Below are 24975 nucleotides of genomic sequence, written 5' to 3'. Positions count from 1 at the left end.
GAATAAAGGGTCACATTTCTAAGATTTACCATTCGTTTTTGCCGGACAAACAGGAGCTCAGCAATTACGCGAGACAGTGGGCAGTGGACCTGGAGGAGCAGTTGAGCTCTCAGACTTGGGAGGTAATAATGTATATTGCCAGGAGATGTTCAATCTCAGCCGGATTGCGTGAGAATTGCTATAAAATGATATACAGATGGTATCTCACCCCAGACAAAATACATAGGATATATCCGGCGGCATCGGACTCCTGCTGGCGAAACTGCGGCAGTAGTGGAACTTACTTCTATATCTGGTGGACCTGCCAGAAACTTCAGACCTTTTGGGAGATCCTTTTCACTTGGTTAAGTAAGAACATAAGAAAATGCCATACTGGGTCAGACCAAGGGTCCATCAAGCCCAGCATCCTGTTTCCAACAGTGGCCAATCCAGGCCATAAGAACCTGGCAAGTACCCAAAAACTAAGTCTATTCCATGTAACCATTGCTAATGGCAGTGGCTATTCTCTAAGTGAACTTAATAGCAGGTAATGGACTTCTCCTCCAAGAACTTATCCAATCCTTTTTTAAACACAGCTATACTAACTGCACGAACCACATTCTCTGGCAACAAATTCCAGAGTTTAATTGTGCGTTGAGTAAAAAAGAACTTTCTCCGATTAGTTTTAAATGTGCCCCATGCTAACTTCATGGAGTGTCCCCTAGTCCTTCTACTATCCGAAAGAGTAAATAACCGATTCACATCTACCCGTTCTAGACCTCTCATGATTTTAAACACCTCTATCATATCCCCCCCTCAGTCGTCTCTTCTCCAAGCTGAAAAGTCCTAACCTCTTTAGTCTTTCCTCATAGGGGAGTTGTTCCATTCCCCTTATCATTTTGGTAGCCCTTCTCTGTACCTTCTCCATCGCAATTATATCTTTTTTGAGATGCGGCGACCAGAATTGTACACAGTATTCAAGGTGCGGTCTCACCATGGAGCGATACAGAGGCATTATGACATTTTCCGTTTTATTCATCATTCCTTTTCTAATAATTCCCAACATTCTGTTTGCTTTTTTGACTGCCGCAGCACACTGAACCGACGATTTCAATGTGTTATCCACTATGACACCTAGATCTCTTTCTTGGGTTGTAGCACCTAATATGGAACCCAACATCGTGTAATTATAGCATGGGTTATTTTTCCCTATATGCATCACCTTGCACTTATCCACATTAAATTTCATCTGCCATTTGGATGCCCAATTTTCCAGTCTCACAAGGTCTTCCTGCAATTTATCACAATCTGCTTGTGATTTAACTACTCTGCACAATTTTGTGTCATCTGCAAATTTGATTATCTCACTCGTCGTATTTCTTTCCAGATCATTTATAAATATATTGAACAGTAAGGGTCCCAATACAGATCCCTGAGGCACTCCACTGTCCACTCCCTTCCACTGAGAAAATTGCCCATTTAATCCTACATCCTTACATGTTACCCTATCTGCCTCTGCTATTACTGCCCTTTCGCATGTTTACCCCGATGACATAAATAAGACCCAGTAGCGTTTCTGTTCCCATACTTTTATTGCTGCTCGCAATTTGATAGCTGTTCGGTGGAAAACAGAACAGGTGCCCCAGTTACCGGAGGTCATAGATAAACTTTAACCTCTTTAACAGCTACCAAATATGGGAGAATGCCTTCTTTTATTAAATCTTGGCAACCGTTTCTTGATTATATTGCTCAAATGTAACATGATATTGTTTCATGCTATCAGAAGATATATGGGGGAATGTACTGAATCATAGCATCTTAGATGGGGATGTATCATACTAAATTGTCCTTCATTGTGTTCTAGAGGTGGCTTGCCTCTTTTCTAAGCATTGTGAACTTTGACATTCAGGTATCAAACGCGAGAAGCCACCCTCTGCTTCTAACGACTTTGGATCCTGCAGCAGATTGGCCACAGCTCTGCTACGCCTGTGGGGACATGGGAGGGAGGGGATTTGGGGACTTTTCTGTATTCTGTATTCATAATGACATTGTACTAGCAATTCTATGTTAAAAGTTTAATAAAATTGTCAAAAAAAAAAAGATACATAGCATCACACTATCTACAGTTCGCTAGTAAAATTAATAAAAATAGAACACGTGAAACCTCTCATGAAGAAATGCATTTTTAACAAGAATATCATGCAATATCCCAAAATGCAACCTTCTCTAGTTCAAAACATCTTAATACAGGCAATGAAAGATTATACAGCTGAAAGATTAGAATAAGATTCTCAAGCAACTAACATTTGGAATCAAATGTAATGCATCAATTTAACAGAATAAGTATAACTTAATTATTGTTATTTTTGCAGTCTTGAATCAAAATGGTAGGAGAAGAACAGAATGATACTGCTAGGAATGAGGTCACTGTTGCCATTCCCTGGCAGGAAAAAGTGGTTTAAACGTAGCACATCTTCTTTCCATAAACTGTGGGAATATTGAGCAGGCGACCATTCTGAGGGAAAGAAAAATATCAGGTCTAAATATAATGCCCTTGAAATATTTTTATTTTTTTTTCTATAAATGATTCAGTCACTTCTTTTAGTTCTTCTGTTTCATTGTGTATATGTGAGGGAGTGTAGAAGAAAATTACTCAGAACACCTTAAAGGACTGGCCACTGTTATCAGGCCCAGTCCTCCTTAAGAGCTTTTCCAGCAAGGGATTCTGGGTCAGGGAGGGTCCCTTCAGCTGGGGATAAGAGATCAGGGCCCAGAGGGGTGAGGAGGGACCCTGGTGAAAGAAGGAAGATTCAAGAAAGAGAACTGCATGGAACTGTAAGTTGCATTGTCACATTTATTTGATGAATGGCATAGAATAGCAAAGTTGCTTGGGCTGTTATTTTCTACAAATAATTTTAAAGATTCATAAAAGATTTTGCCAGAGTCCAGCCTGAAGTCTTTTTTTCTGGATATCCTTCTGACTGCGATTTTGACGACATCTAGTGTACCAAGGCATACAGTGCCAAGAGTTATGACTTTGCTATAGAAAATTCTGATACAAGTTAGGGTAAATTTACAGAGGGTGCCTAACTAGCAATGCACAGGTGTACATAGCAACCTTTATACACCCAGCCAGTTTTCAAACCTGTTTGCTGTAAATTAATGTGTTACCATCTAGCTGGGGATAGATGGGACCCTGAGATACAGACATTGCTATGTATACTTTATTATTTAGAGAAATGGTGGCATTTAGTATAAAATTATTGTCATGTAGTATTTTTAAAGAGTTGCCCCACAGTACTCACACCAGAAGTAAAGAACAGAATGAGAGATCAGCGACAGACAATTATGCAGGTCTAATGGTCAAGCTGGGATTTTGGGCAGTGCTTTCTTTGATCACAGATTACAACAGTTTCTTAGAGCAGAGGTTTATTTAACTGTACGGTTTCTAGATGTGGGGGTTCACACGCTTCCTTTAATATTCATCTCAAACTTCCTGTGCTCTTTCCCACCTCTGATTCTGTACCAGACCATGATGCTTGGTGACTGAAATGGCTGACAGAATCCTTCAAGATTGTGTGCCTCTTGTTAGCTTCGTGGACCCTTAGACCGATCGGGACCGATGGAAGGAGGCTAAGAGGGTTCTCAGCACTGGTGCCGATCGGAAGGCGGCAGAGGCGAACTCGAGGACAGCTGGTGGAGGAAACCACGGAGGGCCCTATGCGACCAAGGGCTTGTCAGGGAGTTGAGGAGAAGGAGAGACTGGCCTGGTGGTAGGAGGTCTTCGCCCTGGAAGCCGGTACTCCCCCGAGAGGAGCTCGTAAGAATCCGGCCGCTGGGACTTAGGAGATTCACCCTGGAAGCCGGCGTCCCCCCAGGAGGAGCCCGTAGCGACCCGGCTGCTGGGACTTAGGAGATCTCTCAGAGACGGAGTCCTGAAGAAGTCCAAGGTTGGGAGCTAGAGGAACGTCGTTCACCAGGCCAAGTCGAGTACCGGAGAAACACCAAAAGCCAGTCCGCGTCAGGAGCCAAGGAATCGCCGAGAGCCAGTCCGTGTCCGAAGCCAGGGAATCACTGAGAGCCGGTCCGAGTCAGAAGCCAAGGAAAGCGGAAGAGTAAGCAGGATACAGCAACTGGAAGCAGGAACGAAACCCTGGGAACCTCGTTGCAAGGCAGAGAAGAGGAGTAACTGCAGGGCTTAAATAGCCCTGCAGCGTCTGACGTCATCGGAGGCCGTCCCCTGCTTCTCCCGCGCTGGCCCCTTTAAGAAGGGAGCTCAGCCGCGCGCGTCTAGGGGGCGGAGCCAGCTGCCTCGAGACGCCGTCCGCTCCTCCAAGGCAGGAGCGCGGCGCCGGAGGCCCGTGCAGGGCCAAGCGAGGAGGAACGGACCCGGGCAGCGCCATGGGCAGGTGCCGACCCTGGGACCGGCCTGGGAACGCGTTCGGGCCGCGCCACGGGTGAGTGCCGGCCCCGGGTCGGTCCTGGGGTTGCAACACCTCTTATTTTTGAGGAATAAAAAGTACTTCAAGATTCATGGCAACCCCTTCTGTAGATTTTTACGCACCACAATATCAAAGATAAAGTCAGAAGAATCATGGTCCCAAGATTGGAGCAGCACTTCCAATTAAAAACAATTCAATATTCTGTTCAGAAAACATGGATGGACTTACTGGAGTATTTTGGGGAGCGCCATTTAGATCAAGCAGAAGATCAGCTACATGTAGACAAAAAGAAAAGGCATTAAAACTAGCAATAGAGTACAAGTGGTGTATTGGTTTATTGAACTTTTGCAAAGAAATCTCAACTATAGGGGATAATTTAGATATTATAATTAGGGGTACATTTTCAAAAACAGCGCGCGAGCGTACTTTTGTTCGCGCACCACGCGCGAACAAATGTATGCTGGGTTTTATAAGATATGCGCGTAGCTGCGCGTATCTTATAAAATCCGGGGTCGGCGCACGCAAGGAGCTGCACATTTGTGCAACCTGCGCGCGCCGAGCCCGGCGTGCGCTGCCTGTTCCCTCTGAGGCCGCTCCGAAATCGTAGCGGTCTTGGAGGGAACTTTCCTTCCGCTTCCCCTCCCTTCCCCTCCCTAACCCCCCCCCCCCCCGGCCCTATCTAACCCCCCCCCACCTTTGTCAGCAGATTTACGCCTGCCCGAGGCAGATGTAAATCTGCGCGCGCCAGCGGGCTGCTGGCGCGCCATCACCCGACCCGGGGGCTGGTCCGGAGGCCTCGGCCATGCCCCCGGACACGCCCCTCCTTCCCCTTTTACGAAGCCCTGAGACTTACGCGCGTCCCGGGGCTAGGCGTGCCAGTGCGCGAGTGCCCTGCGCACGTAAATACAGCCGGATTTACACGCACAGGGCTTTTAAAATCCGGCCCTTAGAGCGTCTGATTTTAGTTTTTAACTGAGAAACTCTGATAAAATACCCCTGATGCAAAAAATAACATAAAATAGATAAATATCAGAAAAAACACTTCTTCTAATATTCTCTCATTCCTCCTTTGCCTACCCTGGATTCTCCGCGTTTTGGGGTAGATTTTATAAACTTACGCGCGCGCGAACAGAAGTATGCCGGATTTTATAAGATACGCACGTAACCGCAAGTATCTTATAAAATCTGGGGTCGGTGCGTGCAAGGGGGTGCACATTTGTGCACCTTGCGCGGGCCGAGCCCTACGCGCGCTGCCCGTTCCCTCCGAGGCCGCTCCGAAATCGGAGTGGCCTCGGAGGGAACTTTCTTTCCACCCGCCCGCACCTTCCCCTCCCTTCCCCTACCTAACCCACCCCCCGGCCCTATCTAACCCCCCCCCACTGACCATCTTCGTGACATTGGGTAAGTCAGCGGTTGATAAAGTGTATTTGAGAGATCCCACGAGAGACTTCTCAGGAAATTACAAAGTCACGGGATAGGAGGCAGTGCTGTATTATGGATTGGTAACTGGTTAAAAAGCCAGAAACAGATGGTAGGAATAAATAGTCATGTTTCCAAGTGTAGAAAAGGACTGGGAACTGTGCTGTTTAACATATTTTCCAGCCCAGACAAATGGTGGTACCCGGTGCACACAAATGTACACCCGATTTTATAACATGCGCACATGTTACAAAATCCAGGGTCGGCGCATGCAAGGGGGTGCACACTTGTGCACCTTGCACACGCCGAGCCCTAGGGGAGCCCCGATGGCTTTCCCCATTCTCTCTGCTCCCCCCCACCTTCCCCTCTCTTCCCCTATCTAACCCACCTCCCAGCCCTATCTAAATCCCCCCTGCCTTGTTTTCAATAGTTATGCCTGCCTCTGGCAGGTGTAACTTGCGGGTGCCGGCCATCTCCCAGCACAGCTGCTGCGCCGGAGGCCTCGGTCCCGCCCCTTTTTCAAATCCTCGGGACATACGCGCATCCCGGGGTTTGCGTGCATCGCCGAGCCTATGCAAAATAGGCTCGGCACGCGCAGGAACAGTTTTTCGGGGTTATGCATGTAACCCATTGAAAATCTGCCCCTTAGTGTCGTTGTGGACAATATGTTGAAATCTTCATCTCAGTGTGCAGCAGTGATCATAAATGCAAGCAGAATGTTAGGAATGGAGAATAAAGTATAAATTATCATATTGCCTTTGTATTGAGCCATGGAGCTGCTGCATCTTGAGTACTATGTGCAGTTCTGGTTGACCCAGACATAGCGAAACTAGAGAAGGTGCAGAGGAGGGCAACAAAATTAATAAAGGGGATGGAACTTCTCCCCTATCATAGAGGTTACACAGGCTCGGACTCTTCATCTTGGAAAAGAGATGGCTGAGAGGGGACATGATAGATGTTTATAAAATCATGAGTGAGGTGGAACGAATAAAGAGAGGATGGTTATTTACCCTTTCAAATAATGCTAAAACAAGGGCGAACTTCATAAAACTAACAACCAGGATATTAAAAACAAATCATAGAAAGTACTTTTTCATTCAGCACACAATCAAATTGTGGAAACTGGTGCCAGAGGATGTGATAGAGGCCATTAATGTAGTAGAGATTAAAAGAGGTTTTGACAAGCTCCGGGAAGAAAAGTCCATAACACATATTAGCCAGGTAGAATAAATAAAATTATTGCTATCCCTGGGAGTAAGTAACAGGAGCTAGATCTGCTTTATGAGGTCTGCCGGGTACTTGTGACCTGGATTGCCTACTGTCAGAGACAGGATGCTGGATTGGATGGACCTTGGGATGACGTGGTACAGTATATAAGAATATAAGATATGCCATACTGGGGCAGAACAAGGGTCCATCAAGTCCAGTATCCTGTCTCCGACAGTGGCCAGTCCAAATCACAAGTAACTAAACATTAAATAGATTCCATGCTACTAATGCCAGCAACAAGCAGTGGCTATTCCCTATCGATTAATACCAGTTCCTCCAGGAACTTATCCAAACGTTTTTTAAACCCACCTGTACTAGCTGCCTTAACCACATAAGACATGCCATACTGGCTCAGACCAAGGGTCCATCAAGCCTCAGGTTCCCACTTAGATTGTAAGCTATTTTAGTTTAGGTCCAAGGTATGCACCTGAACAGAAATATATTAGGATCTACATCTAGGCAGAGCAATTTTGTCTAATTAGATATGTGTATTTTCAATTGAGAACCGAGCCGATTATGTTCATCTGAAAATATGGCTGAAGATAACTCAGTAAAATTATCCAATTATCTTTCCTGTTTGGTAGGTGTTGTGAAAACGAACCTGATAATTATTTACTAAAACGTTCATCCTCCGTTAAAAATTACATGCTGCCATTCACAGGAGCCAGTTTTCAAACAATACTCCTATTAAGGTAAACACTGTTTATCCATGTCAAAATTTTGAAGATCGCCTCCATAATAAATGGAATGCAGCGTTACAAAATATTCAGTGAAACTCATAGCAAATAGGCCTTTGTATATTTTTGTAACACATCCTATGAACTGTACATAGAAAAATTATAACTTAAGTTTGAGTGCCTTCTCTTTTCTAATGCTTTGTAGAATTTTAAAATAATAGAGAGCGCGTATTGCAGTATGGCAGAAAATATTCTGTATATTAGACAAGAGGCGTCATGAAAACTACACATAATCTAAAGCATCCTATGGGGTCTATTTTGTATTCTGCAACATATGTTAACATGTGTTGTCAGTTAATAGGTCCCATTGCCAATAATGGGACCTAATGTGCAATGTGGGTTCAGAAAAATATGTAAGAACATAAGAAATTGCCATGCTGGGTCAGACCAAGGGTCCATCAAGCCCAGCATCCTGTTTCCAACAGAGGCCAAACCAGGTCACAAGAACCTGGCAAGTACCCAAACACTAAGAAGATCCCATGCTACTGATGCAATTAATAGCAGTGGCTATTCCCTAAGTAAACTTGATTAATAGCCGTTAATGGACTTCTCCTCCAAGAACTTATCCAAACCTTTTTTGAACCCAGCTACACTAACTGTACTAACCACATCCTCTGGCAACAAATTCCAGAGCTTTACTGTGCCTTGACTGTAAAAGAGTTATATTCCTAAGTCACCTGCACATCGTGAAACCTGATGATGCCTTAGCCTTTGAGTAAATATTGTTTGATTCTTAGGGTCTGAGTGAATGAAAGTGTGTTTCCCATCCATGCTTCCAGTTCTTGTTTTGTATTTTTTTTTTAACAGTGATTACATGCTAACATTAATGATGACTGTAGCTGAGCTATCACCAGATAGTATGTGATGCTAGGAAACAGTGACTGTCAGCCCTTTCCTCTTGATCACTTGCACTAGAAAAATGGCTGACCTTTTTATTCCTTGTGCCTCTGATGCTTGGGTTGGAAGTCTGTACTGAAGAGCTGTAAGTCAGGGAGGTTGAAAGAAGAGAGAGCCGCACAGTGGTAACTTACCGCTTAACAGTTCATTCACGACACCACACATAATTTCAGCCAGTGGGCACATCTGCAAGAAAACAGAGATCCCCCTAAGTAAGGTTCACAGCATCAGCCATCCTAGTAAAAGGTTCCTTAATGAATTTTGATATTCTGACCATATTTGTGACCTGACTTTGCTTGGCACTACTATTTTTCCCTATTCAACCAACATCTTAAAGGATTTTTGCAGTTTTTAGGTCTTCCCCCGGCTTTAGCCATAACATTTTGTGGGTTCTGGCTCAGGGGTAATAATTCAGCCCCCCCCCACCCCGAGCATGTGATCATTCAAGGCCTTTTCCCCTTAGCAGAGGAATGACCGGGAGGGGTCTTTCTGCAAACCTGGTTGATTGCACCCAAGGAGATTGAAGTTGGATGTTTTTTGAAGTTTTGGGATTTTGAACCAGTTCCTGAATGAAGGGCAAATCCCCGGTATCTTTAAGGGTTGGGTTGTGGATCTTTGACCTTTGCAACCAGTCAAGGGCAGAGACTGGAAAGTTTTGAGTTTTGAGACCGAGATTTTGCAGAGATTGTTGGAGTTATCTAATTTGGAAGATCTATTTTTGAAGAAGTGGTTTGGTCATTTTTCCAGGCCTTGTTTCTTGTTGAAAATTGAGACAATCCTACCCGCCAAGGGGAAGGATTTCTAGAGCTGGCCGCGGCTTCCGTTGGGAGAATAACTAGGGGATTTACCATGGATAAAGAGACTATTTAATCTTTATTATAATTTTTCTGCTGCTGTTCCTAATTTTTTTCATATTAGCCTGCATTTAGATTTTTAAAATTTAAATAAATTTTTCTTTGAGCACCATCTTTGGACTCTGTGGGTTTTTTTGCTACCAGATTCCCCAGGGGACATACTTCCCTTCCTGGGAATATCCTGACCAGTGATCCAGAAGAGTGCGGTGAGAGTGATTTTGTTGACTACTGGGTCCATGATTTCACCAGGATCCCAGGAGTTTAATCCTCATTCACCTCTACCATATGAGCCCAGTTGCTTCCTGGGACTCTTGCAAGACATCTATGAGAGGAGAGGTCTGGGACATAGAAAAGCAGCCTGGAGAACTTTGTGTCCCCCTAATTTTGATGCAGCCTACGAAAGGGGAGGATTACATATTATGATTTATTTAATTTGGCACAGAGAGCTTCAGGTTTCCTTGACAATTCAACACATGCCAGGATTAGGCATATTTCAACCTTCCAGAAAAACTGTTTTTTGTCTCTATGGCCTGGATTCACTATTCTTTCACAGAATGGTGAACCTGCGAAAATGGAGGATGGGGGGTGAAGGGGGGGCAGGGCGGGCCTGCGAAAGCCAGCAGCCTTCGCACCACCGCGGTGTCTTCGCTGCCGGCTTTTGCATAGAATAGCGCCACCGTGAAAGGTGGTGCTACGGTATTAGGTGTGCTACTGGTACGACATTAAGGTTACTAACCTTATCGCCGCCAGCGAAGACATCGCCGAGTCCTCCTCCTCGCCGCCCCGACTCCGCCCCCAGCATGCTATCGCACGCAAAAAGGGCTTATCGCATGCGACAAGCCTTTGAAAATGACCCCCTATATCTGTTTAATTCTAGTAAAATGAAAACATTTCTAAAATACATGCTGCCTAAATAATCTGTGTAACTATCTCCCAGGGCCCCTGAATTCCAGTGAAAATGTGGAGACCATACCAGTTGGTTTGACTGGCAGCTATTGCAATTGTCCATCTTTCACAATCCAGTGGCTAATGGTGGTGATGGAAAAAGGCCTATTATATTTACATAATCAAAACCAAAACTCATTTGGATTAAATAAAAATGGATTCAAACCAGTTTGAAGCAAACTGATTAGCAGAGTAAAGAAGATATTCAGAGAACCTAACTTGCTAGGGTTAGAAAGTCTGGGAGGTTTTTTTGTTTTTTTTTGCTTTAAAGAACATAAGGCAGAACTTACCAACTGTAGCAAGGCCTTATTAAGAATGGGATTCAGTAACTGAGGGATGTTTCCTTGTAAGCTGCATGAAAAAGGAAAAGAAGGGTCAAAAGGCAGGTGAAATATTTTGACAAACTAATGACACTTATTAGATCTCATATTGCCATTTCGGCTTTCAGTTGAACAAATAATGCAGAGCATAAATCTGATTTTATCTTAATATTGTTGCCACAAAGGAAAATGAATTTACTATGACTGCTGTATTAATAAAATCTAGGTTACATTAGAAATGTAACTTTCAGATTCTATACTAAATATGCAGGAAGCTACTTCATTTACATTCCACAGGGTAGAATGTCCTGACAGCTTAAAACTGATTATTTCGAGAAGCATACAACAGAAATACAAATCCCCTAAAAATGAATGGATATCGTTTTATTGGACTAACTTAAAAACATTAGAATATAGAGGCTGATATTTAGTGCTACTTAGCCAGATCAATAGGGACTTATCCAGATAAGTGGCAGTCACTGAATATCTGGCTATGTTCAGTGGTTGCCACTTAGCCGAATAGTATTTATCTGGCAAAGTAGATAGCCAGATATCTTTGGGGCAGGCAATGGGCAGATTGGGGCAGAGCTACTTAACTGGTTACCTTAACTAGATAAGTGTCAATATTTGGACTTATCTGGTTACGTTAACCAAATAAGTTAGAAAACTACCCTACAACTACCGCTATAACTGCCCTTCAATGATCAACATAAAAACATCAACAGGACAGACCCCAATATATGCTCACAAATCAAAGCTCAATTAAATTAATTTATTAATTTGAGAATATAAACAAAACTCTCTTACTAAAGTGTCATCTATAAAATTCTCTCTAAAAAATCTCTCAGCTAATAATCTGAAAAAGTTCTACTTACAAACTACTTACAATATTATCTCCCTATTATGGAAAGCTCTAAAACTTACTGCAGACAGGACAAAACAATATAAACACTAAATCTACCCCATAACATACAGAAACAAAGGACAACACAAAGACGACAATAAAGGAAAAACCAAACTAAAAACAAAAACTAGAAAACCAAAGTCCACCTAAAGCTTCTTTTAAAAAATAAAGCAAAATCTTAATGAACAGATCTCGCTGTACAGTATTATATCAAAGACTCCTGATCTAAAACAAAAATATGGAAAGTTATTTTACATCTGTCGTCCATTTCTAGAGCCCATTTATCCTTCAGTGATGATGTAAATGTAAATCTCTTCATCGAAGTACAATTAAATCAGTAGGACAGTACCAGCACTGGCATGTCCCCGGATCCTACAGTCCATACCCAAATGAAGGAAAGCCAAAGTAGGTAAAACAGTACCGGTCCTACAGTTTATGCAAACATGAATTTGCACGTAGAAACCAGCACCGGCTTCCAATGCTCCACTCTGCCTCATAGGTCAGAAGCAGAAAATCCTGGGTGTCTGTTCTTTCTAATATTCATGCTGCACTTCAAAATAAGCAGCGACTTACACCTCTACACACCACCTCGCAGCTTAGACCAAATAAGTTAGACCTGCCAGCAGGTCTAAAGTTAGCCAGATATAATTTATCTGCACACCGCCTCACAGCTTAGACCAAATAAGTTAGACCTGGCAGCAGGTCTAAAGTTAGCCGGATATAATTTATCTGCACACTGCCTCACAGATTAGACCAAATAAGTTAGACCTGCCAGCAGGTCTAAAATTAGCCAGATATAATTTATCTGGCTAATTAGAACTTAATCAAATATATTCACTGCCATAGCTGTGCTACCAAACAAAATTATCAACACAGATAAATGGAAAGTTTTGAATATCCCCCTTGCTTATCTACCTAAAAGTTAGTTATTCAGCTATCTCCAAACATGTTTGAGAGTAGATATAAAGTTATTTGGAACATGATAACTTTGCCTTTAACTGGCTACATTCAAAGGATGTAGCTGATTAAGTGCCAGTGTTGTGTTAATAAAAACAACTGCCGCCTATGAGACCTTCTGGCCTGCTTCTCATTGTCCCCACATCCCAATTAAACAGATTCCTAGCTGTTAAGTCCCTTTCTCCTAATTTAAAAGTGAAAGGTAATGGGCCAAGGCCTGAAAACCCGCCCTTCCCACTCCACCTCCCCTGGTATCACGAAATTGCTAATAATGTAAAGCTGGCAGGGCCCCCCCCCTTCTCTCTCTCCCCCACCACTCGTCAGCCCATTCAGATGGGAAGAAGCGCCCAGCTCCTGGCACATCCAGCTGGATAAGTGATCTGTTGCAGGAATTTTTTAATATTGGCCCCACATGTGCTCAAGTGCAGATTCCACCTCAATTCCACCCCACTAGAATACAAATATAGTTTTATGTGCAGAGATTTGATACATATAAACCAGATTTTATGAATGTAAATGGCTTTGAAAAATACCCTATTCTTGACTATTCCTTGACCATCTTGTATTAAGTTAGTCTAATAAAAAAGGTATCACTTTTTATTGGTTAAATTTCATTTCTATGCATTCAAATGGAGTAACACAGCAACTACATTACTTAATAAAACAGAGTCATAGTCAGCCTTCCGAACTCTACCACCTGAAGCACACTTGTTAAATCTGGTTTCTAAAGTGATAGCAGAAAGAAATTCTTATCTTGAATTTCCTTGAGCTGTTTAAATAATACTGCAGGAAGAAAATCTCATGAGCCTACCCATTCTGAACTTTGACATCCATGTTTTCTACTGTAGTCTTGCAATTCTCAGTAATTAACCGGGGGGAGCCATCTTGGTCTGTGCTCATCTTGGCTATTGTTGTGATGTTCACTCCCATCATGGTATGCAGTTGATGACCCATGGGACTAAGCAAACACAAAATAAAAACACCAGTTAAATTCTGCTTTATTGATTATCTTCATAGTTTTAATTATATTCAGTAACTATTGGCATGTTCCAGCAAACACTGGACCAGCAAGCATGGCCATGCTATTAAAAGACTGTATTGTCCATTGTAATCTATCAACAATCAAAGGAGAAAGGACATAAAATTTCATCAATGCCCATGAAAGTCAAACAAAATTTATTGTAGTGAAACAATCAAAGCGTCCTGTGTGTCAGCATCAAGCCAAGGCACTTATGTAAGGAAATCAATGGTCCCCCCGACATGGGCTGTGTTTCATGAAGATTTGATGCAAGAAGTAACAGTGTTGGAGCCACTTGACACAGGGATCACATCATTATGAAATCTGACTTAAAATCCATGCGGCATCGCTGACCCGACATACACACATATCTCCCAGCTTTGGTGCATGTAGGCCGTTTAAAATCTACCCCTAAATTAATTCTTTGCTTCAGTAAACCTTGCCTCACAAATGTGCTACATTTTTTGAGGGTGTAAATAAACATGTGGATAAAAGTGAGCCAGCTGATATAGTGTATCTGGATTTCTAGAAAACATTTGATAAAGTCCCTCATGGGAGACTTCTTAGGAAATTATAAAGTAATGGGATAGGTGGCAGTGTCTTATTATGGATTGCCAAGTAGTTAAAAGATATGAAACAGTACATTCTCATTGACACAGGCATTGGTGGTAGGGTTTGATGCTGAAAAGGCATTTGACTAGGTGGCATGGAAATATTTGTTTTCAGTTTTACATAGATATGGGCTTGAGGGTGACATCATTCGAAGTATCTCTTTGCTATACCAGGAACATTGCTCGATTTTATTTTGGCAAATGGCTATATGTCACAAGAATTTGAGTTAAAAAGGGGCACAAGGCAGGGATGCTTGCTCTGTCCACTGCTATATATTCTTTCCCTGGACTCTCTACTGCAAAAGATAGATGAATCCCCATACATATAGGGCCAGATTTTCAAAGGGGTAAGCGCATAAGATACGCTCAAACCTGGCTCAAACACCCCCTGCATGCGCCGAGCCTATGTTGCATAGGCTTCCGGAGCGCGCAAAGCCCCGGGACGTGCGTAAGTCCCGGGGCTTTCCTGGGGGGAGCGTGTCGGGGGCGTGTCGCGATCCGCGCATCATCGGGGGTGGTTCGGGGGTGTGACGCGGCCAGCGCGTCATCTGGGGGCAGCGCCGTGGGCGTGGTTTTGGTCCGGGGACATTCCAGGGGCATGGTCACGGCCTCCGGACCAGCCCCCGGACCAGAACATGGCGCGCAGCATCTGGCCCGGCGCGCGCAAAGTTACACCTGCCTTGAGCAGGCGTAACTTTCTCGACAGAGGTAGGGGGGGTTTAGATAGGGCCGGGGGGGGGTGGGTTAGGTAGGGGAAGGGAGGAGAAGGTGGGGGGAGGCTGAAGGAAAGTTCCTTCCGAGGCCGCTCCGATTTCTGAGCGATTCGGAGCGATTTCGGAGCAGCCTCGGAGGGAACGGGCAGCGTGCGCAGGGCTCGGCGCGCGCAAGTTGCACAAATGTGCACCCCCTTGCGCGCGCCGACACCGTATTTTTTAAGATACGCGCGGCTACGCGCGTATCTTATAAAATCCGGTGTACTTTTGTTCGCGATGTTTTAGTATTTGTGATGGATCCCATACATTCGCTGCAGTCAGTGATGGATCTGCAGAAGCTATTTGCCAGATTCTTGGGCCTAAAAAATAATCTTGACAAATCGGAGGCATTAGATATCACTGGGTGCATAAATGAGCATTGGTCAGGACCATTCCCTTTATGGTGGATAGCCGAAGAGATGAAATAGTTAAAAATTCTGGCGGATGCTTTGAATCTATACAATTATAAATTTTGCCTCTACTTTCAAAGACCAAAAGGAAATTGGAGGAGTGGTAGTCGCTGCCCATCTCAATTAGTGGAAGGATTCAATTGTGTAAGATGTTAGAATTCCCCTAAATGGCTATATGTGCTCCAAATGGTACTGGTCTGAGTAAGCGTAAGCATATAGCGGAATTAGAAAAGGCCCTAAAGACATTTTTTTGGGGGGGAGGGGGGATAGGAGGGCTCATTTGGCTCTAAGTAAGATGCAGTTATCCTGGGCAGAAGGTGGTTTGGAGTGCCCTAGCTTACAAACTTATAACCTGGCCTGCCTACTCCATCATGTAAGGGATTGGTTATTTGGGTCAGATATGTTTTCAACTACTGGATTTTTACAGGTCTGGTGCAAGCCAGTAAATATGGGAAACCTGATACATTCTACCTGTGTTTCTCTAGCATAATCGTATCATTTTCACTTGTAGACAAGCATAGAAGTTTTTATGTAGCAAGCTTTGGGCTAATTGGGAGGTTTCACATGTCCTTACTATTGTTGGCCACCCAACATTCTCTCCTGGCTTGGAAAACTTGCTTTTTTAAATATGTCTTGCAAGTGAGTAAATGGAAAGCCACATCAGCAAGCCTGATGGCATGCCCTCAATACAAACAGCCGCCCGGACAACTCAATCATTTGCGGCAAGGAAACTATTTTTTTTAAATGTTTTAAATGCATTAAAATGTAAAACACTTCAATTTTGGTGACTGTACTTTCGGGGATTTCATTTTTGTTTGCCCAATTGAGAGATTGGAAATTTCTTAGCTCTTTTTCTTCTGGTTTTTTTTTTAAATTAGGCAAATAAAGGGTTGATTGGGTTAAGACAGTTCATACAAGCGAATACTGGTGTGGTCTGGTCATTTGATGAACTTCGAGCGGTGTTTGATTTATTCCATAAGGAGTTTTATGCCTCCTTGCAGATTCGACACTTTATTGAACATGACCTATACCAAAGGTCACAGTTAGCTGGAATTGACCTGATTGCCCAGTTCTTTCAGGTACGTCCAAGGCAAAGAATATCTTGTGCCTTTTTGACTAAAGCTCTTAAAGGTATTAAACAGCAAACCTCGTTGCCAGAGTTGGTCTCATGCTGGAATCAGGCGTTACATGCCCCTATCTCTTCTAAAACATTAAAAACTTGTTTTATGAATATTCAAAATCTCTCAGAAAATCTTCTACTTAGAGAAACATATTCTAAATTCCCATGTTGTCTGTATGTCTCATCTGTTTTGGCTTTTAAAGCCAAAATGGTGCCTACTGATAAATGTATAAAATGTTCACTTGCTCAAGGTACTCTTTATCATTGTTTTTGGGATTGTGAGGTAATAAGGTCATTGTGGACAGTTGTACTTTGTTATTTAGAAAAATTGATCTGCTTTTCCATACCAATGTCTTCTCACATCTGTTTGTTTAATTATATGGAGGTGTTATACTGCACATCTACAAAACCCCAACGATTGTTCTTGCAAAAAGCATTTTTGTTGGCCAAGAAGTTGATTTTAGATCACTGGATTATGGCAGAGAAGCCGACCCTCACACATTGGAAGCTAAAACTGCATAGTAGGATAGTGGTTTTTGAACATCTCTCAGCTCGCCGTTCCTCACCCTCTAAATATGACTTTTTTCTGGAAGTATAGCATGCATATCTTTTTTTCTGAATGCCAAAGCATGTAGTTTGCTCTTTGCTTTGCAACGAGGAAAGGGGAAGGAAAGGCTGAAATGCCAATACTAATATTGTTCAAGGACTTTAGTTAACTTTTAGGGCATCTGGAATGACAATATTATTGTAGTTCTTGATACCATTCTTGGAGCATCCTGGCTGGTAGGAGAAGGAGATTTATAGTTCCTGCTCCAGATGAACAGGCTAAGGGGAGGGAAGGAAATTGGAGGATGGGGATTATGGAGAATTTACATGTATTTCCTGTTAAAAGCTGAATGTTCTGTTTGTGAAAAATTTCTAAATAAATGTTTAAAAAAAATGATAGAAAACAGAACGGTACATTTTTCCAATGAAAAAAGGTGAATGGTGGAGAGCCCCAGGGATCTGTTCTGGGACCGCTGCGTTTTAATATATTTATAAATGAGCTGGAAATAGGAATAACAAGTGAGGTGATCAAAATTGCTGATGTCACAAAATTATTCAAAGTTGTCAAATCACAAGAGGATTGTGAGAAACTCCAGGAGGACATTGCAAAACTGGGAGACTGGGCATGCAAATGGCAAATGAAATTTAATGTAGACAAGTGCAAAGTGATGCACTTAGGGGAAGAGTAACCCAAAATATAGCTACAAAATGCAAGGAGTCACCACGCAGGAAAAGGATCTAGATGTCATCGTTGAAAATACATTGAAATATTCTGCTCAGTGTGCAGCAGCTGCCAACAAAACAAATATAATGCTAGGGATTATTAGGAAAGGAATAGAGAATAAAACAGAGAATATCATAATGCCTCTGTATCACTTCATGGTGCAACCTCATCTTGAGTATTGTGTTTAGTTCTGGTCACCACAACTCAAGAAAGTTATAGCAGAATTAGAAAAAGTACAGATAAGGGTGACCAAGGTGATAAAGGAATGGAACAATTCCCCTATAAAGAAAGGCTAAAGAGGTTAGAACTCTTCAGCTTGGAGAAGAGACGGCTGAGGGGAGATATGATAGAGGTCTATAAAATAATAAGTTGAATGGAATGAGTAAATCTTAATCAGTTGTTTACTCTTTCAAAAAGTTCAAAGACTAGGGGACACACGATGAAGCTACTGGGTAATATATTTAAAACTAATAAGAGAAAATATTTTTGTACTCAAGGCATAATTAAGCTCTGGAATTCCTTGTCAGAGGATGTGGTAAAAGTTATTCATAAAGTTACATTTTAAAAAGTTTTGGATAAGTTCTTGAAGGAAATGTCTGTTAACAATTATTAAGGTAGATTTGCAGATATCCATTGCTTATTCTTGGGATAAGAAGCTCGGAATCTGTCTACCCCTTGGGATCCTGCTAGGTACTTGTTACTGGCTTGGCCACTGTTGGAAACAAGATACTGGGCTTGATGGACCCTTGGTCTGACCCAGTATGGCAAGCCTTATGCTCTTATTACTTAAGTTGTTTAAAGCATTGAAAAGACTCAGATTTGAATCCAAAACTAAAGACTAAGCTGGGAGTAAATGAAGATTTCTAACTAAAGTTGCAGCCCACCCTCTTTTTCCTTCGAAACATAATCTTTACGGAGTAGTTGATTTATTCCTTGATGGTTGGACTTCTCACCTGTCTTTATTTGCATGTCCATTGTAATCTAGGCAATTTGTATCTTCACCTGGATTACAAAAAGCAGGAAGCAACCAAAATAAGAAATGTAATAGATCAGTTTTGATTAATGAAATGTTTTCAGTCCATAAGTTTCGTGTTACCACTGGACATCAGTGATATGTAATTCCTGGAGGGCAAAGGAGATATTTTATTTCTCATTTTGGAATCTTTGACCCTTCACTGGCATCCAGCCTCCTCACCTGAATGGACACATGTCCAGTGGTTATGGGTGCACAGTGCGGGTACTGTAATCTAACACACTCACAACTGAGAGATGTTTGGTAAAAACAGACATTTCCCCTTACAAAGACTTTAGCAAAACTATTTCTATTTCTATGTTATGTTAAGGAACTCACTTCCTTCCTCCAACTCCCATGTCGCTGTTCAGACTTATCTGTATACTGTTCCCAGATAAAGGCGTCACTGACACTTTGGGCGGTGTTAAATCCAAGATTTTTATGCTGAAAGATTAAGAAAGCTGACGTAAATAAGGGGAATTAATTTATTGCAGTAGCATCTTAATCCAATCGTTCTAAGAGGGTAGTGGAGAATTCTGTTACACAAGTGCCACAACAGAGTCTGATTTTTCAGGATTTACCACCGTGAATATTCCTGAAGTTCATTTGCATATATTTGATCCAATAACCAGCTTAATGTAAATAATATGGGTATCTGAAAACCAGACCACGCTGTGCACTTGAGGACTGAAGTTCACCATCCTTGTTATAAAAGCTTCCTTGCAATAAGAATGACAGAGCAGACTTAATATTGATTAGTGATGGCAATAAGTAACTAACTTTTATCATGTAAAAGTAATTCTTAAATGAAAACACTTAATAAAATACAGCAAGTTGATTGTACCAGTCTTCAGAAACTTAGAAATATTATTTAACATACTTTGTATGCATTCAAAATATGGATCTGGCCAGTGTCTCTAGAATACACACTGGGGGAGTAGCCTAGTGGTTAGGGCAGTGGTCTTCAACCCAGGGAAGCTTGAGTTCAAATCCTACTGCTGCTTTTTGTGACCTTGGGCAAGTCACTTTACCCTCCATTGCCTAGGAACACAATTAGATTGTAAACCCTTTGGGGACAGGGAAAAACCATTCAGTACCTGAATGTAATCTGTTTTGATATACATTGTGAAGTGCCGAAAAGTGGAATATAAAAAAATCTAAATAAAAAAATATTTTTGCTTCACAGCAGGTGCAAAATCAGTGCTGTAATCTCTGTGAGTGTCCTCTGGCTCTACCCTCCCCCAGCCCCTGGTTCCCCCTGCTCCTTTGCAGTGCACGTAAAGGACCTACGCTATGGAATGGTGCTAGTACTTGTACTCATGTTGTAGGGGGGGGGGGGGGGTGGTTGTAATTTTCAGCCAATAGAGATAACTGGATGATTGCTTTATTACCTGGGGAAAATCAAAAGGATATAGGCATCTTACCACAGAGTCAGGCGCCTAAATTCCTAGTTTTAATTGGCCCAGCTAGAGTGACTAACTATAACCACATAGTTTTGCAACATGGCTGCATTTAGCTACTTTTCAAGAAGGCGGAGAAGAAAACTATAATTGCTCATAATGGAATTTTCAATTTCTCCCGTTCCCTCTCCCCAGAAGCTCAGCCTCACAAATAGTAGGGGTAAAGCACGCGGGTGCTTTTGTGCCCCCATACTAATTGGCAATCTTCAAGAAACTGCCCGAGCGATTTCTATTTAAAATTGTTTAAATTGCATGGTTACAAAAGTATCTGTGTACAGTCTCTATGTGACATTTAAATTTGCTCCCAAAGACAAATAGTTACTTTTCCATGTTTACGAGCAAATATCTTATTGAATGGGGCCATTAATACTTTGATCCACTATAATCCACTATGGCTAGAGAAATACTGCAATTTCATTCGTATCCAAACATTTCAAAAGTATGAGTCACATAAATATTAGAATAATATCAAATATAACTGAACATCATATAGGCATATCTATTCAGGAATTATCTAACTGGCCATTCAGCAGAGAGGGAGATGCCTGCATGGTTTGGTAAAGCATTTGCAAGATAAAAGAACTTGTAGATACAATATTTGGAGATGCAGTTAGATGAGTCTTTCATTGAGAAGCAGGAGCCAACATTTCAGTAAACTTTACTTTCAGTTGTTGGAATAGTTTGATAGAAAATTTAGGGTGCATAGGATTTTGAGAGTTGTGATGGACCTGCTCGTATCTTTTTGCATAGCTCACAGTTACTATCAGGTTTCCAGACATTCAGGAAGCTTGGGGCTTGCAAGTCCCCCTAGCACCTGTTTGTCCTCTTCTGGATCAAGCTGTACTAGGAGTGCTACTGAAGCACCATCCCAGGTGCATCCATGAAGTATGCTGTGCATGTTTCTGGAAGTGCTAGCAGAACCAGAGGAAATGTAAGAGCTTGGTGAAGAAGTTGGCCCATTGATCTCAGCAGCTCTTGTTTATAAAGGGCCTATATTCTTAGTTCTGGATAAATACCAGGCAAAAATCACAAAGCTGATTTATGTAATACCAAAAAAAAGAAAAGTAAAAATGTAAAGAAACCTCATGGACAGAGTTTCTGGGCAGGGCCATTACAGATAATGCTTCCTAAAATGTAAGGAGAAGCCCCTGTGATCCAGAAAGAGGAGGATAAGTACTACTTGTGGCTGGAAGGTGAAGAGGATGCCACACTTGCATTGACCCATGTGGGTTGGAAGTCGGCATCTGCCTGTGTGGGCTGGAAAGAGAAGGAGTTGGAAATGATCTACATGGACTGCAAGGAGGAGAAGACTCTTTCCTGTCTGCTGGTTCAGAGGTAGCAACAGAGGAGGCAGGTAGGATTAGAGGTTGGTGGAGTCTAGGCTAGGAAGAGGGAAGGGAAAGAGGAGAAAACTAGGGTCAAGGGAAGAAGGGGCGAGAACACTGGAGTTGGAAAGGAAAGAAGGGAAGAGCACTGGGATCAGGGAAGGGGAGAGGAGTGCTGGGGTCAATGGTGGAAAGTGCTGAGGTTGGAGGGATCAGGGAAAAATGCTGGGGTTTGGCAAAGGAGGAAGTGCTTGATTTGGGAGGAGGGGAGTAGTGGGGTTGGGAAAGGGAAGTTAACTGGAGGTGGGGGAAGGGGGAAGAGTGCTGTTAGGCATGAGGAGAGAGTCTGAATGTAAATGTAAGAGTGAGAGAGAATGTGGGTGAGTGAGTGAGTGGAAGGAGAAAGAGAATTGTGCTCTCCTGCTAATCCATGCCACCAATCTGATCTCCCTATCCCAATCTGATCTCCCTATCCCAAAATAGTTAATTAGAAAAAAAGGAAGAAAACATTTTTTGGGGGTGAGGGCATGAAGGCTGGGGGCTGTGAGAAGTAGCATTCATTGTTTGAGCCAAAGGAATAGAGTTTGTGCTAGTGGGTCCAGCAGTAGCACATGTGCCAAATACGACTTTCGACAGCATGAAAAAGGCCACCTTTCCATCAAATTCAGAATGGGTGCTAGTTTCCTAATGTCCACATTGGGATAAAGTCTGCAAGTACGTTTTACCTGGGGGCTTTGCTTCTCGTTTCAGAAGAAAAATAAGTGTCTACGTTTGTGTTAAAAAATGCTGTGGGTGCTTTCTGTCCATGGGCATTGGTCCCTGCTTTTGTGTGTGGGTACTTTTGAATGTAAAAGAATGTGCGCAGATGTGAAAATGCAATCTATGTGCATTATTCTTCTCGCCTGACCAAAACATGGCCCCCGGATCGCCTCCTCTTTATGCGGGTAAAAGTGCAGGTGTTGTGGGGCAACCTGCACACTTTCAGCCAACCTGGAGGGCTATTTTCAAACAGGCGATCTATGTACACACATACATAGGTTTGAAAATTGTCCTCATGCAGCAGTAATGATCATGTTGGTGGAAGGCGTGGTTCCACGAGTGCTTTGTAGCCCCATTTTGAAAATCTCACCGGTGCGTGCAGTCAGGGGTACAAAGCCCTTGTATAATTTGTGCCAGCACTGAAGCAGGTGCAAGATGTGCACTGGAAAAGTCAGAGCTGAGATTATGAAATGAAATCATTTTAGAAGGTGCAGGATGTCCCAGGTGAGGACAATGGCCTACTCAGTGGAACAATCTCCCTTTTGAAGCTAGGCAGGAATTGAATTGCCTTTCATTCTCAAAGAAGGTCAAGACCTGGATTTTCCCTTCCACATGAGGAGAGAGTGTGTACACATGAGGGAAGGTTTGGGATTTGGTTCCATCCTAGGCTCTGGTTTGTACATATGGATCGTTGTCATTATTTTGTGTTTTATTGGTTTTATTTGCTGTTTTTGGGCAGTCTTTTGAGATCAAAAAGGCAGTCCAAAAGAATTGTTAAATAAATACATACATATATACATACATACATACATACATACATAAATCAATTTCCATGCAGACTCTCCTTCCCCCTGACCTTATCCCATGCAGCTTTCCCTATGGATAAAGCTTTGTACGCTATATACTTTTACACACTAGGAGTGGGATAGGGAAGAGGCCAAAAACGAGACCATATTTCTTTTACACGGGTAAACATATTTACCCATGTAAAATTGTCTGATTATTGCCCCCTAAATGTGGTGAATGCTTTAGTCTAGTTGGAAAGCAAAGATGAGAACAGAGAGGCTTAGCACAGTTTGCATATGTTGAATACATTTGTAAGCCTATTATTCAATAATTTAGCATTTACTACATCATTGTAGTTTATTAGTTTGAACCTCTGTGGTAGAAGTGAACATTGCTGCAAGTTACTTTCATCTCACATTAAGTGAGTGTGACATCAACTTCACTCATTTTTGTGAGACAAAATACTTTTTATCATAGGTTTATGTATTATAGGACTTTACTCACCTTGGGATGCTATCAAAAGGGCCAAGTTCACCTCCTTCGCTAAGTAGACTAAGTAAGCTATATTTAGTAAGTAGCGACTTGATAAATAATCCAAATGTACGTCCTATCAACCCTTCCTTGCAAAGTAATTGTCCTATAATACCATCTTTGCTAAGTAGTTTTTCAAAAAAACCGTTTTTGTCTAAAGGCTGTCCTACAAGTCCATTCTTTCTGAGTATAGTTCCACCAAGGTCTCCAAAAAGGCTGTTTGGGGCAAATACCCCCTGAAGAAAATCTCCCAAGAGTCCATCTGACCCTATTATACCAAGTATATCTATTTTTCCACCAAGAACGTTTTGAAGAAGGTCATTTGAAATGATTACTCTGTCAAGCAGATCACTATTGCCACCAAGAATATTATAAAGGAATCCTTGAGGCCCAATTTCATTTCTAATAATACTATTTGGACCTAATATAACATTACAAAGGCAACTAAGAACATTTCCCAAAAGAAGATTTGAACTTTTAATGCCATCAAGCAGAATACTATTGCAACCAAGACTGTCTTCTAGAAGTCCATCTGACCCAGCTACATAACCAAGAATGCTATCTTTACCAGCAAGAACATTTTCAAGAAGATTCTTTGTATCTACTACATTGTCAAGAACACCATCTGCAACACCCATGATTACACTATTAGCTAGCCCACTCAGTGCTCCTCCAATAAGGCCTCTAGGTACACTATTAGGAACACTGTCCAAAACTCCATCAGAACCAACACCAAGTATATCATTACTCAATGCATGAAGCAAACCTCCATTATTACTAAAACCACTAGTAACATCATCACCTACCACATTAATAGCATTATCTACACTATTAGTACTACCACTCATGATACCTCCAGGACCTCCACCAGGTAGATTATCAGTGAGCCCCATAAGTGCTTTTCCATTAAGTACATTTTCAATAACACCACCAATAACACCATTAGTAACAACACTCGCTATACATCCAGGAACATCACCAGGTTTATTATCAGTAAGCCCATTAGGTACTTTTCCATTAAGTACACTTGCAGTAACACCATCAATTACATCGCTAGTAACACCAGTCACTATACCTCCAGGACCAGCACCAGGTATATTATCAGTAAGCTCACTGGGTACTTTTCCATTAAGTACACTTGCAGTAACACCACCAATTACACTGTTTGTTACACCATTCACTATACTTCCAGGACCAC

The 24975-nt window shown here is 42.2% G+C and overlaps 1 protein-coding gene and 1 long non-coding RNA gene across 2 annotated transcripts; both read right to left on the bottom strand.

Moving 5' to 3' along the window:
* Nucleotides 1-2113: 2113 nt before the first annotated feature.
* Nucleotides 2114-8921, bottom strand: LOC115097924. The gene is made up of 3 exons (XR_003858365.1): nucleotides 8878-8921; nucleotides 4650-4693; nucleotides 2114-2494 (listed from the first exon to the last, which is right to left on the bottom strand). It is a non-coding gene; the product is annotated as an uncharacterized LOC115097924 (long non-coding RNA).
* Nucleotides 8922-10136: 1215 nt separating this feature from the next.
* LOC115097552 (BPI fold-containing family B member 4-like) lies at nucleotides 10137-24415 on the bottom strand. Its single transcript, XM_029613490.1, has 6 exons — nucleotides 24346-24415; nucleotides 23751-24045; nucleotides 19256-19360; nucleotides 13535-13681; nucleotides 10833-10893; nucleotides 10137-10160 (listed from the first exon to the last, which is right to left on the bottom strand). Exons 1-6 carry the CDS (start codon nucleotides 24413-24415, stop codon nucleotides 10137-10139), a joined length of 702 nt encoding a protein of 233 aa, XP_029469350.1.
* Between the last annotated feature and the right edge of the window lie 560 nt (nucleotides 24416-24975).

This window comes from Rhinatrema bivittatum, chromosome 8, assembly GCF_901001135.1.
Source record: "Rhinatrema bivittatum chromosome 8, aRhiBiv1.1, whole genome shotgun sequence".
NCBI classification, from domain to species: domain Eukaryota; kingdom Metazoa; phylum Chordata; class Amphibia; order Gymnophiona; family Rhinatrematidae; genus Rhinatrema; species Rhinatrema bivittatum.
Note: the sequence above shows the minus strand (reverse complement) of the source record. Positions and strands in the feature narration are given on the sequence as shown.

Coding starts and splice junctions, on each gene's coding strand:
- LOC115097552 (XM_029613490.1), bottom strand. CDS start 24,415: ATGGGTGTTGCAGATGGTGTTCTTGACAATGTAGTAGATACAAAGAAT. Junction 24,046..24,345: donor TCTTGAAAATGTTCTTGCTG/GTAAAGATAGCA, acceptor TTGGTATAATAG/GGTCAGATGGACTCTTGGGA. Junction 10,894..13,534: donor GATGTCAAAGTTCAGAATGG/GTAGGCTCATGA, acceptor TTTTTCATGCAG/CTTACAAGGAAACATCCCTC.